Genomic DNA, 16,536 nt, shown 5'->3' with positions numbered 1-16,536 from the left:
ATCCCAGGAATTTCTGTTTGCACATGCACAGTATAATAACCTGGCTCAACTTTACTCAGCTGTGCCTACACACAAAGTAACAAAGAACTGTCATGGGAAAACATGTTTTTTTCAAAACCCATCAGTTAATAGAGCTTCCAGCAGAATCCTGCTTTGCAATCCATCAAAAAACATTCATTTTGAAATTTCACATGGGGCTAGCCATATTCTTCATTTCCCAGGGTGCCACAGCCATGTGACCTGTGCTCTGATAAAGTCACACTTAGTCACACTTTACTGCTGAGCTGCAAGTTGGAATGATATCCCCCTCCTCCCAGCAGCCGATCAGCAGAACAATGGGAAGGGAGCAAGTTAGCAGCTCCCAGTAGGTATCACAATAGCACTTAATAGTAAGAAATCCAAGTCCGACTTGGGACTCTTCCAGTTACATGGGAGTAGGAGAAACAATAGGTTACCTGAAAGCAGTTCTAATGTGTAGCGCTGGCTTCTTCTGAAAGCTCAGACTCATGCACAATGCACTGAGATGACATTTTAAATGGTAGAGTGAATTATTATGTAAACAGCGTAATTTAGAAATAAAAATACACCATAAAAATCAAGGCTGTCTGTCTGTCTATCTACCTTGCTTAGTGATGTTATTTCTGTCTAATTGAAATTTGTAATTTATGATAAATAATCAACTCCCCCCCCCCCCCCCACCCCATTGTAAAATACAAGGATATTAGAAGTCACCCGAGTTTCATGACCTGTATAAAAGCACAGAGCCTTCATTTTTTCACTATATATATAGTTCATTGGAAGGGTTAATGGACCCATCAAAGTTTGCTCCCTTTTTCCCCACTCAAAATAAATGGTTGATTTGGGATATGTTTCCCGTTGCTTCATTCGAATTCAATTTTGAACATGGATCTTACACTCTGTTTGCAATAACTCCTACCACTTGGTTTAGACTAAGAGCGAGTGGGACTAAAGCCTATAGCAAAACTGTTAAACGCTTTTTTAAATCATGGCTCTATATGCATCCAGCTTGCATGGTTTCCCCCAAGTCATGTGTGGGTGTTCTGGGAGGTATATTACATACAATTGCAACTGTATTTCTCCTGCCATCTGTTCTGGGGCATCTCTTTAATTAACCCCCTCAAATTACCCACCGACTATAAAAGATATATTTATTCTTTGTTTTGTTTTTTTAGGCTGTATAAAAACGTATATATATTTACATGTTATTTTTAACATTGTCTACTTTGTTCTGTTACAGAAGGAACTGAGCCTTCCAAGACGGGGAAGCTTGTGAGTACCATGACTGTGCCTTCTCTCTGCTGAAATCTGACATTGAATTCATATTGATGTTTTATTCATAGAGTTGATATCGGCAGCCAAGTTACAAAACACATATGCAGAATTTAATATTACATTTTCTGATGATAATTAGCGTGTGTTTACCTTACACACAGCTGCTGTGAGGAGGAAATCTGGAATGTGTATTCAAATACATTCATATATTAGATTCTGTTTGAATGCATGCGCTTATAAAATGGTATAAAAATATGTAATGCTGCAAATGTTCAAAAATAATGGCCTTATGGAGCAATGATGCTGCTAACTGTGGTTTGCTATTGTACAACAGTCTATTTCAGTCTTTAATAACTTGCAAGAGGTAATGCAGTGTATTGTTATTATATTTACAGTAAGGCTGCTTACAATTCCAGTTCAGTTCCAATGATATACATAGGCAGGGAGGATTTTATTTATGTGCCCTTTTACAGACTTTGTTTGGTTGCCCACAGTGCAGTTTTGTTCAGGGTCGGACTGGGCCGGCAGGGCCCCCTGCAAACCCAGACCCACACCCCTGCCTGTGCAGCCCCGTGAAAAAACTGGACTAAGGAAGCAAAATGTGCAGCACTATTCATTAGGGGGGCTGGGTGTGTGTAGGTCAGGAGAGGAGCCCTGGAGATTGTAAAGGGGGTCCTTCAAGTCTCCGCTCCTGTGGGCCCCTGCTTCCCCAGTCTGACACTGCATTTGTTTAGTGAGATACACAAGACATGGGCCAAGGGATTAATCTTTCAATGCATGGCCAGTTTAAGATGCAGTGAAGCAGCGCGCACAATTGGTGGGGCAGGACCATGGCAGAATGTGGGCAATGCCTGGGTTGAACAGGGATGGGGCCAGGGGTCAGGGGCGGGAAGGTAGAGCCAGATGTGCCCAGATCATTTTAGATCTGGCTTAGCATCTTAATTTGTGAAGCTTGAAAAGTTATGTTTAAATATCCAATTCTCTGCTGACCCCAATAGCTTCTTGTATTTGGTTACAATTATAATTGGGGCCTCATGGGAATTTATCTGCTTTCTTACTCTGCAACTAACCTAATCGGATATTAATGGAATTGGTGTGCACTCCTGTCTAGCTATACCGACAAATACAAATACACTAAGTGCACAATACGCAACACAGTACTAGGCCATTTACATGCTTGAGGCTTCATTTATAACACACAAGTGTTGCATGTCATACACCTTGCAGTTTTGCCTACCCCTGGGACAGGGCAAAATCTCTGTGCCATCATGCCTTGTTCATATGGCAAAGAGGAGGGTACAACAGAGTGGCAGTGCAGAGTGTAAGCAAGCCCATTAATATATGCCTGCTTTAAATAGGAGGTAAGTCCAGAGGTACAATTGGGTCTTGCATGAATACGCATTCCTTCTAGTATACATGGGGTGGCCACCAATAGGTGTTGTGCTTGTTGCCATCTATACAACACCCACACGCCCTCATATAGCAGATGTTCGTTGGAACCAATTCTGTGCGTGAAAGCGGAGACTGCAAATACAGTATTGTAGGTAGTAAACATGCAGAGTTTGCCTTTGTGTTATTGCTCTTTTGCCCCAGTACCCTTTAGTAAAATAAGTTATTTGCTCTCTAAAGCAGTAGACGTGAGTATTCTGCATGAATGAGTATTAACTTTACTTAATGCATCACAAAGTGATCAGTTAATATAGGTAACAAGAAAAGTTAACCACGAACATCATCACTAATCGCCGGGTTAGGCTTCCATATATTTATTCATTAGATAAGATTAATAACCTTTCTAAAGGTCTGGCAATCAAGGTAAATTGAATTTTTAGTCAATAACTGAATTACCCAAGTTTGAATGAGCCAATGCAATTATAAAATTCCTGATAATGTATTCCTGAGGTATAAAAGTCACTGCTTTTGACATGAAACTGCATATATCTTTATGTATTAATATTTATGCAGCAAGGGAAACTGCTGTTCGGCATAATTAATGTCCTAAATTTCTTGCGAGACCCGTTTGTCATGTTGTCATTTAAGTGTGATCCTGTACAATCCTAGTTGAAACCATAGCTCCCTCTCCCAGTTCCTTTACAGACTGGACAGAAATTTTTTGCTTTTCCAAAGTTTAATATGGCTTTGTAAAAATTGGGGTTCACCTCTGTCAAAATTTGACCCCCTAAATTTGTTTATAGGTGGTGTATTTGTATTGAATTCTTGTCAGGTAAATGAATGTTGGCTTGTGTCTTCAGAAATTTATTGGAATTAAGGGGTTAAGGGGATACTGATGGCAGAAGTCATAGTCATAGAAGTCAAAAATAATTTAGCGGTACCAAGTCCAGGCTCCAGTATCCTGGGAATGGCACAATTGCTTTCTTCCAAAGCAATTGTGGGCTACACACAGGCCCGGGCCTAGGGCGGCAGAAATGTAGGGGTGGCCAGCCTCCCCCCCCGCAACGGAATTTTTAAAGTTTTTTTTCAATACGGAGCAGTGGGAACTTCTCCCCACTGCTCCGTATGGGGCGCGCAGGTGGGGGCGAGAGGTTGTTTGCTCTTTGAGCATGCGCTTTCGGGGGGGGGGGGGTTGGCGATCAACGGGGACGATCTAAGGGGGCGGCCTAGGGGCGCCCAGAAGACAAATCCGGCCCTGGCTAAACAGCTGAAAATACAAACTCGGCTGCTTAAAGTGATTACTCAGATGCCATAGATGTAAATTACTGGATAAAAATATATGGGGTTGAGGGAGAACTCTGGAGCAAATGAGCCAATGAGCAAATTCAAAGGGGTATATTTATTAACATGAGAGACAAACATGACCGGGGATGTTGCCCATAGCAACCAATCAACCACATATCTGTTATTAAAGAGCCTCTTGGGTGGGTTCTGCAGTAAAGAGACCCTACAGCAAACATCTAATTTTTTTCTGAAAGGGATCCCTCACTGCCTCACCTCTGTGCCTCAGACATAGCAGCTTGGCTGGAAATTACTTTCACTTTCCATTCAGCACTTCCTAGATGTCACTGCACTCCTCACATTTCCCCTCCCTTCTCACGGTCAATAATTGTGTAGCCTGAGCATGGGCATTAGGTATCACATTATGGCGCATAAATAAGATTTTGGGGAGATGCATAGCCCCTTCCTGCTTGCTATCATTGTGAATTCCAAGACTGATGGAAACTAGATTCAAATAATTTGTGGTATAAGTAAAGTTTATTTTGCTTGACAAAAACAACAGAAAATAATTTGGAATTATTCCCCTTCAAATTCTTTTGAACGTTGTTTTTTAGTGTGGTGGTTACACTATCCAACTACAATAAGAGGGTTAAACTGGCCTGTAGATGATCTACCTGTGGGCCCTTGCCCTAGTGAGGACCAACCAAAAAGAATTCCTATGAGCTCTTTCTTATTTCCATTGTAGGTCTATACAATATCTTTTGCATTTAGCACTGCTTCCTACTATGTGAGAGTGGGGCCTTGATGTTAGGTTTTCTGGTGGGCCTTAGAGGTTTGGCACTTAATTTCTCTGGATCAAGGCATTAAAGATCACACAAGGGAACCCCTAAATGGGGCACATCTCAAAGTGGTCGGTCTGGCTTTCTTTTCAACATAGAAATAGATTTTTCTGAATTCCACCGTGTCCTGTTTCATGCGGCTATTAAAAGACTCGCAAGGGAAGAAATATTGGGTCATTTATTTTTCTATTAGGAGGTGTGTGGAAGCTGTTGACACTATCCATATGACAAATAGATACTGCAATAATATTTTTGGTTTGTCTGACTTTGATGAGTGATAAGATTGATTGGGTAATATATCTACTCATATATGACTAAAATAAGATTTATTTCTTCAAGAGCATTACGGCTTTTTAAAAACAAAGTACCTCACAAGGTTGGTAAAATAACGTCCTATTGTATATTTATTACTCCCTGCCTCTAATGCTTCTTAATATGGAACGTTTTAAGCTAGAAATGTTTGCATGTATTTATAATTATGTATTAGAAACATTCTTTATTTTTATTTTCCAAGTTTTCTTTACTGGAAAAAAAATAACATTTGTAAAAATAAAGAATACAGCTCGAGTTTGTCCGCATCTGAGTGAAGCTGGCTCCATGCATGCAGATTGTTTCATTGTGCATGTGGGGCCCCCCAAATTATACATTTAACAGCACGTCCTTTGGGGTGATCACATCCGAGGTGACATATTAATGCAAAATAAAAAAATTGCTGATGAGCTGAGTTCAGTGCCTTTGGGGTGGCCTATTTGGAACTGCAAACACTGAACTGAAAGAGGCCTCTGAAGAAGCTAATAAGGTGAAACGCGTCGGGTGTGATGTATTTTTCTGAATAAGCCCTTACTGTGGATGCATGGAGCGATAGGAATTCCAGCACATTTTCTACCACAAGAAGTTCCAGGATACATGGGGGCTGATTCAACAAGTGATATTTATAGCATGCATTAAAAATATTATCACTTCTTATTTTTTAATAATCGATTCACTAAAAGGACACTTGTCTGAATTAAGAAGTGATGTTATTGTCGTTATTTATCTGGCGATGACATATTTTTAAGCGATATTTGAAACCATGCAATATATTTATTTCGTAGCATGCAATATTAGTGCACGCTATTATTTCATTTCCCTGAAAACTCTAGAATGCATCACTCTAGGGCAGTCACTTACTTGCTCCTCCTCTTCACAAGCCAACAAAAATTCGACTGCAAACGCCATCTTGTCTTGCCAAACGCTCACGAACCGCAATGTTTTTTGAGTACCGCCTGCCCCAAGTAGGTGTTAATATTAGCACAGATTATTGCATTATTCCACGCGTTTAACACTTCAAATATGTCTGTGAATTATGCGTTAGTATTATTTCTATGCAATAATTACCGCAATGTGATGGAAATAACGCTTTGTGATAATGCGTTTTTTGCACATACGATATGAGTGGTAACGCATGCGAAATTACTTTGATGAACCAGTACTTAATTATTGAACACTTTTTAATGCAAAAAACGATGTGATAAGCGTTAATGACCTTTAGTGAATCGGCCCCATGGTGTTTATTTTCTGTCTATTTAAATATTAGTAAAAGGTATGATCTGCAGCCATTTTGAGGAACTTTTGAGATAATTCTGACAAGTGCAACATCGATCTGATTATACTTGCAATGAGTAGGGTTGTCACCTGTCGGAAGGGCTGTCTGGGTCAAAACCTCCTGCCTGATTTTCCAAAATAGGAAAACTGGGCAGGACTCACTGAGATTGATTGTCATAGCCCTGCCCAGTGACAGACCCACCTCTTCCCTGTCCTGTGACATCATGGCCCCACCTCTTTCCTGCCCCCTGCCCAGCAAAAAAAAGCCATCAGAGGAGGCAACCCTAGAGGATGAGCCTACACCCCATCGAGGGTTTGTGAGCACCTAGTCAAACATAAGCGCTATAAGTTTGGGAGTTACAGTTTAACAAGAAAATGTGTCTTTATTTTTTTTTTCTCCTGTTTAGACACAGGATTGATAAGGGGAGTATCCCCTATTTTATATACATACTTTATAATCCTGTGGATATTTATATACTTAGGAATTTTTTTTTTTTTCCTTTCTCCTCTGTTTTCTTTTTTTGGGTTCACGGAGTACTGGTTAGAGAGTGAGTTTTGAAGTACTTATACACAAAGGTGTTAATTTATTACTAAGCATCACTGCTCTGTTGTTTTATCCCATTGCCTATGGCACTGACATTTCTTATTGTTTCATTGTATCTGGTCCTGTCTGGACGATTATACGCCAATGCCTGTACTCTTAAGGTGTCCATACACGTGAAGATCTGCGCCAAGTGAGCGAATCTTCTCCCGATATCCCCACCTACGGGTGGGTGATATCGGGGGAAATGTAGGCTAATTCCATCGTTTGGCCCTGGGGCCAAAAGATTGAATTATAATGGCGGCAATCGGTTCAGGGACCGCATCAACGAGACGATGCGGTCCCTGTTCCGACTAAATCTTTTAACCTGCCCGATTGATATCTGCCCAATTTCAGGCCATGTCGGGCATGCCCTTTGTTCCTGCCCCTACACGGGCCGATAAGCTGCCGAATCGGTCCCTTTTAATACTGTTACTATAACAATCTCCAGTGCTGCGTATACAGTAACACTATATAATACAGTAAATACATAGATAAAATATTAGCAACATATTCTTATTGAAGTCAAATGTGTCTTTCTTGAAGTCTGTCTAATAGGATGGTTATGGTGAGCAGATGAAATGGTGTTTGGAAGCAGTGGAATTGGATCTAATGTGTTTGCTGATTTGATTGTGTTGCCACATTGGGGATAGACAGGTACAATGGAGTTGCTAGGATGCACTATACTTGTGAGGCAAAGTACAGCAAAATGTTAAAAAGGCCTTGGTTTCCTGGTTTGTTCTGATTTTCAGTGAAACCCAGTTGAAAGAAAGAAGTCTATTGCCAGTGGCACCCTGCCGCTATCTCTAGCCCTTCTATTCAGTTTTCCTTTGAAATAAATAAACATTGTCTGACAACCTGGGATTAAATAAATCGGCTCATGTCCTACCACGACCTGTCTCGGACTTGTGTCTAGACCAGAGAGAACGTGAATACAATTCTAATATAACTAATTAACCATGTATTTCTTAATGTTGAACTGCATTTGACACTGATGTCCAGAAGTTCCTTCAGGATTTGGTGTGACAAGCAAATACTTGCTGATTTGTTTTGCAGAGACTCTTTGCATGTTGTGCACTTACGTATCTCACTGAGGGAATTCGCTGAGAAATATTTAAGCTGATCACCCTGTGTATACTTCTCAAGAGGGGGGATTGCAGTTGTGGAGAGGGAGAAGTGCTATAAAGATGGCAAGTGTAAGGCAATGCAGCTGCTACACCACTGTGGGGCGGTATAGGTAAATTCTTCTTGTCCTGTGGTGGAAGGCAAGACATTCACCACTCTTGGTATTTCTTGCCAAGGGCTCTATGATACTCTTACCCTGGTGGTTACCTCTCTTCAAGCTAAAGGCAAAGGCACATGGAGCTACTTGCAACGACTACTAAACGCAAAAAAATACTGCCATAGACAATACTGATATTTGCCTCTGCTAAAACACATGTAGAGACAATTATCAGTAAATGATCAGAATTTTTTTTAAGTAGCTCCGTGTATCTTTACCCTAAATCTACACCCAGTCATTTCAGAGCAGTGCACCCAAACAATGCCATGCAAAAACTGTACATTATAACCACAAATTACAACCACAACAGCAGGACATCAGTATCCGCTGCGGCCAAATAGCCAACTCAAAGTACAGGTATGGGATCTCTTATCTGGGGATCTGATATCCTCCAGAAACCCTCTAAATTATGGGAAAGCCTTTTTATATAGAGTCCATTTTAATAATGCAACTATTTATTTTTTCTTGTACTAAGGTAACTAAGCTGCATGAATCTATATTGTTGAAAACAATTAGGTTTATTTGAGATTGCACATGTTTTGAATAGACTTAAGGATTGATCTCATAATTGTATTTCTCTCATTTATTTGTTAAATATCAGTGTAATATAGTGCCAGTGCATTTATGCAGCCCTTTGCACAGGTTGTTTTTTCACATTTTACAGCCAATGGATTTGCCACATTAATGCCACCTAGAACACTATATTTATTCTGCAGAAAGCATTACCATACCTAAGTAAAGAGCCCTAGAAGCTTTCTCTGTTCTTTTTAAGATAGCAGCTGCCATTTTAGCTTGATTTTCATAGCTTCCTGCTGCAGTTCTAGCTGTTATAGCTCAGATAACACATTCCTAAGGGTGGGGGGAGTGTGTTTTATGAATTATTATGGGAGGGGGGGGGGCAGGAGAGAACTGCACAGACTCTGGCCCCAGGAATGAAGGCTTTTTCTGAGAGTGGAAGTCTGATACCTTAAGAACATGTTTACAAAAAATGAGACAAGAAATCCTGTGTTTCTTTTGCTAGAGGACTCAGTTCAGCGTTTCTGTGAGTGCTTATGGCTGTATTTACATAGACCTTTCTAATAAAGCTTACTTAGTTTTTACCTTTCCTTCTCCTTTTAAGAATGTAGATGAAGAAATTCCTGCAAAGTGCTTAAAATGGGCACATCCTGTATTTGGTCATGGTATACTGATCATGGATGTAGAAAAGCTAATGTTGCTGGCCTGATGGGACTGTCAGGATGTGAGATAAGGTATTTAGTGAGGGAAATAAGTGGGGGTTTGTAAGTTGTTTGCATACTAAGCATGTTTAACAGATCCTAGCAATTCGGCATCACTTCTTTAGCAAAGTTTTAATTGCACTCATTAATGATCTCCAGAGCAGCCTCTGCCTCCGATGGCGGCAACCAGCGATATCAAACACAAATTTCAAAAACCGTTGGTAGTTACTGTGAGAAATGAAATTAAGATAATTAGTAGGTATTTAGTAGTAATAATGTTTAATGATTCATTGCAAACAAATATACATATTTATGAAGGATTAGCATATTTTCCAGCATTACAGTGTAGTGTGGGGGCCATGGAAGTACAGAAGGGCACAGGCTCATACAGGCATTTGATGCATAAAATGAAGCCATTGATCTGGCTTTTTATGGACAATTAAAGAAATGTTACACTGTTCAGTTATGGATTTTAAAAGTAATTCAAAATGTATATCGCTTGGACTCTGTGTTAGATGGCCTTCGCTTAATTCTGTGCTTTCTGTATATTGGGTTTCTGCTTAGTAAAAGAAACATCTGATTATATCTGAGATGCTGTGTTCTAGCCAAACAGCAATTACATCATTTTAATTGGATAACAATGTGGCCACTAGAGGCCGCTCTGGCACAGGGGTGGTTGCTCTGGCAGTGAACAGCATAGTGGCTTTTACATATACAAGTAAATGAAGCAGGCAAATGAAAAAGACACTGTGAGGAGGATAAGGCACAGCAATTTGTTTTGGTTCATAGTATAAAGTGAATATAAGTGCTAATTATAAATATACGATATGCACAGTGCTAAGAAAGTTTCTGGCAAAAGTGTATGTTGAAATGTTTAGCTCCTCACTTGGGGCAGCAGCAAGTCCTATTTATGTGCTGTTGTGCTTTCTGCTCACTGGTGATTTTGCTCTTGTTGGTAGATGACCCTTTACCAACATACTCTGCCAGCATTCTGTCCTGTCCAGCATTCTTTTCCATTATATGCCTAAGGTGGCCATAAACGTTAAGAATTACAGCGGCAGGTATAGGAGCCATTGGAGCCAGGACCTCATAAATGAGCCTATGAAGTCCACAGTCCAATGAGAATATCAAACCTGCCTGATCAACACCTGCCCAATCTTCCCCCACATATCAGAAGGGCGGCCTGGGGGCCAAGAATGCCCCGGGTACTGGTTACTGAACCCCAGCACAGTGGTAGTATAAAGCCGGTAGAATGGTTAATGCAAATAATGTAAAATAACCTGTTTAGGTCTGATCCTGTAGATTGTAAGCTCTTGCGAGCAGGGCCCTTTGATCTGAACTTTTATGATCCCTGTTTGTTTAAATTTATTGTGATGCGCTGCGTAATTTGCTGGCGCTGTATAAATAAATGATGATGATGATGATAAACTACTGAATCTTGGGTATAGGATCTATTATCTGGAATGTGTGGGACCTGGGGTTTTGCAGAGAATTAATTTTTTTTCTATAAATGTATTGTTTAACAGTCTACTCTAAACAATCACCATGTGTCTGCTACAAATAATTAATACATGAAAAAAGACAATAGGATTGTTTTGCCACCAATATGGATTCATGCAGTTAGTTGGCATCAAATACAAGGTACTGTTTTATTATTACAGAGAAAAAGGAAATTATTATTAAAAAATGGAATTACTTGAAATGAGCTCTGTGGTAGATGGCCTTCCCTTAATTCTGGGCTTTCTGTATATTGGGATATATTCTGGATAAGGGATCCTGTATCTGTATTTCATAAGGACAATGATCCCTAAAACAAGCAAGGCAAAGTAAAAATGGTAAATGTCCCGCAATGCTCAGTCAAAACCCTGATCTTAATCCAAGCGAGAGTTTGTAAATACCATTTGGCTAACCTGAATAAACCTGAAAAATCTGGCAGAAGAATGGGCCAAATAGTATGAAAAGCAGGTACAGACTTACTCCAAAATACAGGTATGGGACCTATTATACAGAAAAAAAATCAACTTCTGCTCCTCTGAGCATTTCCCTTTGGCATATTAGCAGTAGATTTTTTTTCTCAAAGTTAAAAAGTCATCTACCCAAGGGTTAACTGACCATACAGGAAGTGCATATTCCATTACAGTTGCTGACCTTTAAAGAGAGCTGTTCAGCCAAAAGCCTTGTATTAGTCTAAAACTAAACCCCTAAAGAAAAAAAATGTACATACATTGCAAAAGTGCTCAGAGCAGCAGATTTGGGTCCCCTTTAAGGTTATTTTTCTTAACTGTTTAAAAACAATCTGAGTAAGGTCTTAATGTAGACTAATATGTTGGGTACATACTTGTACAGGTATCCAGAATGCTTGGGACCTGGGGTTTTCCAGATAAGGGGTATTTCTGTGATTCAGATCGCCTACCTTTAAATCTGCTAAAAAAATTATTTAAACATTAAATAAAACCCAATAGGGCTGTTCTGCCCCCAATAAGGGGTAATTATATCTTAGTTGGGATCAAGTACAGGTACTGTTTTATTATTACAGAGAAAAGGGAATCATTTAACCATTAAATAAACCCAATAGGGCTGTTCTGCCCCCAATAAGGGGTAATTACAGTGGTGTGAAAAACTATTTGCCCCCTTCCTGATTTCTTATTCTTTTGCATGTTTGTCACACAAAATGTTTCTGATCATCAAATACATTTAACTATTAGTCAAAGATAACACAAGCAAACACAAAATGCAGTTTTTAAATGAGGGTTTTTATTATTTAGGGAGAAAAAAAATCCAAACCTACATGGCCCTGTGTGAAAAAGTAATTGCCCCCTGAACCTAATAACTGGTTGGGCCACCCTTAGCAGCAATAACTGCAATCAAGCGTTTGCGATAACTTGCAACGAGTCTTTTACAGCGCTCTGGAGGAATTTTGGCCCACTCATCTTTGCAGAATTGTTGTAATTCAGCTTTATTTGAGGGTTTTCTAGCATGAACCACCTTTTTAAGGTCATACCACAACATCTCAATAGGATTCAGGTCAGGACTTTGACTAGGCCACTCCAAAGTCTTCATTTTGTTTTTCTTCAGCCATTCAGAGGTGGATTTGCTGGTGTGTTTTGGGTCATTGTCCTGCTGCAGCACCCGAAATCGCTTCAGCTTGAGTTGACGAACAGATGGCCGGACATTCTCCTTCAGGATGTTTTGGTAGACAGTAGAATTCATGGTTCCATCTATCACAGCAAGCCTTCCAGGTCCTGAAGCAGCAAAACAACCCCAGACCATCACACTACCGCCACCATATTTTACTGTTGGTATGATGTTCTTTTTCTGAAATGCTGTGTTACTTTTACGCCAGATGTAACGGGACACGCACCTTCCAAAAAGTTCAACTTTTGTCTCGTCGGTCCACAAGGTATTTTCCCAAAAGTCTTGGCAATCATTGAGATGTTTTTTAGCAAAATTGAGACGAGCCTTAATGTTCTTTTTGCTTAAAAGTGGTTTGCGCCGTTTTTGCCCAGTCTCTTTCTTATGGTGGAGTCGTGAACAAAGCCCTTAATTCAGGCAAGTGAGGCCTGCAGTTCTTTAGATGTTGTCCTGGGGTCTTTTGTGGCCTCTCGGATGAGTTGTCTCTGCGCTCTTGGGGTAATTTTGGTCGGCCGGCCACTCCTGGGAAGGTTCACCACTGTTCCATGTTTTTGCCATTTGTGGATAATGGCTCTCACTATGGTTCGCTGGAGTCCCAAAGCTTTAGAAATGGCTTTATAACCTTTACCAGACTGATAGATCTCAATTACTTTTGTTCTCATTTGTTCCTGAATTTCTTTGGATCTTGGCATGATGTCTAGCTTTTGAGGTGCTTTTGGTCTACTTCTCTGTGTCAGGTAGCTCCTATTTAAGTGATTTCTTGATTGAAACAGGTGTGGCAGTAATCAGGCCTGGGGGTGACTACAGAAATTGATATTGAAATTGAAAATTGAAATTGATAAACCACAGTTAAGTTATTTTTTAACAAGGGGGGCAATCACTTTTTCACACAGGGCCATGTAGATTTGGAGTTTTTTTTCTCCCTTAATAACGTAAACCTTCATTTAAAAACTGCATTTTGTGTTCAATTATGTTATCTTTGACTAATAGTTAACGGTTTTTGATGAGCAGAAACATTTAAGTGTGACAAACATGCAAAAGAATAAGAAATCAGGAAGGGGGCAAATAGTTTTTCACACCACTGTATATCTTAGTTGGGATCAAGTACAGGTACTGTTTTATTATTACAGAGAAAAGGGAATCATTTAACCATGAAATAAACCCAATAGGGCTGTTCTGCCCCCAATAAGGGGTAATTATATCTTAGTTGGGATCAAGTACAGGTACTGTTTTATTATTACAGAGAAAAGGGAATCATTTAACCATGAAATAAACCCAATAGGGCTGTTCTGCCCCCAATAAGGGGTAATTATATCTTAGTTGGGATCAAGTACAGGTACTGTTTTATTATTACAGAGAAAAAGGAATCATTTTTTAAAATGTGAATTATTTGATTAAAATGGAGTCTATGGGAGATGCTCTTTCTGCAATTCGGAACTTTCTGGAGAATAGGTTTCAGGATAAGGGGTCTGATACTTGTATTGCAATGTAATAAATCTATATTTTTTGTTCACAGAAGTAATGCTGGTTTGGTTATTTTCTATCCATATTTATGTTATTTAATGAATAAAACACGGAGTCCTTGCGTAAAAAATATTACTGTAAAAGATGTGTGACGGCAGCATCCCTTTAAAATGACCTCTATGGGGACCAGTTTTCATTTAAGGGTCTTTTCACATGTTGTATTAATTGTGTATTACCATATTTACTTAGGAGAGACCAGAGATACAGAAAGCTCTTAAAAACCCATGAGGAATGATTACAAATATAACTCGGCCTTCATAAATGCTAATTTTTAGTATTAGCATTTTTTCCAAGGCAATAACTGTTTGGATCTTAATGAACAATGTGGAAATGTTCTTCCCTGTAGCCAGTCATGCCTAGCTCTGTATCTACTGTTTGTACTGATGGAACTGGCTGCACTTTTCCCAGTTACCGTCCCTTAGGATTTATCCTTCCCCTTTGGTCATTTTCACATGCACTTGGGTGAAAGATTATTTTACAGGGGGACAGTGATGCCAAGTACAAGGCCAACGTAGTATTGGAGAGGCTCATGAATGAAAAAACTGAAGTCCTGCAACATCCCAGCTCTGATTTCAGTCCAGCTGTGGTGCTGATAACAAACCAAGCCAAAATAGTTAACAGTAAGGGCTCTGGCACACGGGGAGATTAGTCGCTCGCGACAAAACTCCCTGTTCGCGGGCGACTAATCTCCCCGAGTGGCCTTCCCCTGCCATCCCACCGGCGAAAATGTAAGTCGCCGGTGGGATGGCACACATGGCGGCGCGATTTCGTGCCATCCCACCGGCGACTTACATTTTCGCCGCTGGGATGGCAGGGGAAGGCAACTCAGGGAGATTAGTTGCCCGCGAACAAGGAGTTTCGTCGCGGGCGACTAATCTCCCTGTGTGCCAGAGCCCTAACACTTATAAATTAATCAAGCTAATAAGTGTTAATGTTGTAATCACAAACTGGTTCTTAAATAAAGTAATTAAGAACAAATAAGGAGCATGATGACATCTTCAGCAAACTCATTTGGAGGAAGTGTAGCAACTTATATCAGAAATAGAATTTAAATCCTTAGGGTGGCGTGTACCTAATATAAAGACCCATTTAACCTCTGTACGCAATAATCTAATGGACATGTCACTGGATCTTTCATCTGGAAGCATTCTGTCAATTACGTGAATCTGTAAAAAAAGACATATCTCCATTGCAACAGTGTATAACATGTCTCAATACAGGACTGTTGCCAATCTGCAACAATATGTTCTCATATTCTACATTTAAGAGAGCAAATTGTGCAACCTACATACTGAATGTTGCAGCCCAAACAAGTCAAAAGATAAGCTACATAATGAGTATTGCAATTGGCATAGTGGCGCACATCAAATGATCTATCAGTTACCTTGCTCTAAACAACAGTAGAACGTTTAATGTGAGTACGAGTAATGCACCTCTGTGAACCAAGTAGTGTTAAAATGAAAAATCAAGGAAAGGCGTGGATCATTACATAAGACAGGTAAATGACCATTGATGATGCCCATAATTTTATAGAATTTTATAGAATTGCTTACTATAGGTGGTATTGAAAGTAGGGACCTCCCCCCTCTTAATATTATTGATCTTACTAAAAGTGGCCCTATTGCCAAGCAAGGCTGACCTCTTCATGGGCAAAGTTTTCAAAAAACTGGGCAAAATATGTGGATGACCTCATATTTATTTAGTGTGGATCTGAGTGTGATTTTTCAAATGTTGTTGGTCAGTAGAACAACAATACTTTAAATCTCGAGTTTACGAGTGAGTTTACACATAATTCCATGATCTTAGTCTGAGTGCTATTGGAACAAGGGTTGAAACCACCATATATTGGAAAGCCTGAGCTGGGAACTTGTCATCCTTGGTCAGCTATTTAGGGGGATTCCCTTCAGACAGTTTTTTAGGTTGTGGAGGAATTGTAGCACGGACGAGGCATTTATTGAACAAGCTTTTTAGATTGTGCCATGAAGCATTTTTTTGAAAACTGCGCATGCATCTTATTTAACCATCCATAGCTTTCCTTGCTTTTACATGATGGTTGTAGGTTCATTTCACATAAGGCTCCTACATTTGGAAGCTCTCTTTCTGCGACTTTCTTGAGGTCTGAATCAACTAACAGTTCTTAGCTCCCTACAAAAGGTACTTATCCATGTGGTGCACAGAGGTGAATTGCTTGTACTCACATTAAACATTCTACTGTATTTAAGTGCATGGTAACTGATAGATCATTTGATATGTGCCACTGTGCCAACTGCAATAATCCTTGTGTAGTTAATATTTTTACTTGATTGCGCTGCAGCATTCAGTATGTAGGTTGCACAACAAATGTAGAATGCGAAAACATATTGGATGCATTGTTGCAAAGATTGGCAACAGTCATGTATTGAAACATGTTTTACA

General features: G+C 39.8%; 1 protein-coding gene across 5 annotated transcripts in view; it reads left to right on the top strand.

Moving 5' to 3' along the window:
- Window positions 1–16,536, top strand: part of mast4 (microtubule associated serine/threonine kinase family member 4) — a 294,389-nt gene that overhangs the window by 144,952 nt on the left and 132,901 nt on the right. For all 5 annotated transcript variants that reach the window (XM_002934204.5, XM_012967214.3, XM_012967220.3 and 2 more), the window contains one exon: window positions 1,259–1,290. In XM_002934204.5, coding sequence (XP_002934250.3) covers window positions 1,259–1,290 — 32 coding nt within the window. The remainder of the gene's footprint in view (window positions 1–1,258; window positions 1,291–16,536) is intronic.

Source organism: Xenopus tropicalis, chromosome 1, assembly GCF_000004195.4.
Source record: "Xenopus tropicalis strain Nigerian chromosome 1, UCB_Xtro_10.0, whole genome shotgun sequence".
In the NCBI taxonomy this organism is placed as follows: Eukaryota; Metazoa; Chordata; class Amphibia; order Anura; family Pipidae; genus Xenopus; species Xenopus tropicalis.
The sequence above is the reverse complement of the archived record's forward strand: the minus strand, read 5'-3'. Positions and strand labels throughout refer to the sequence as shown.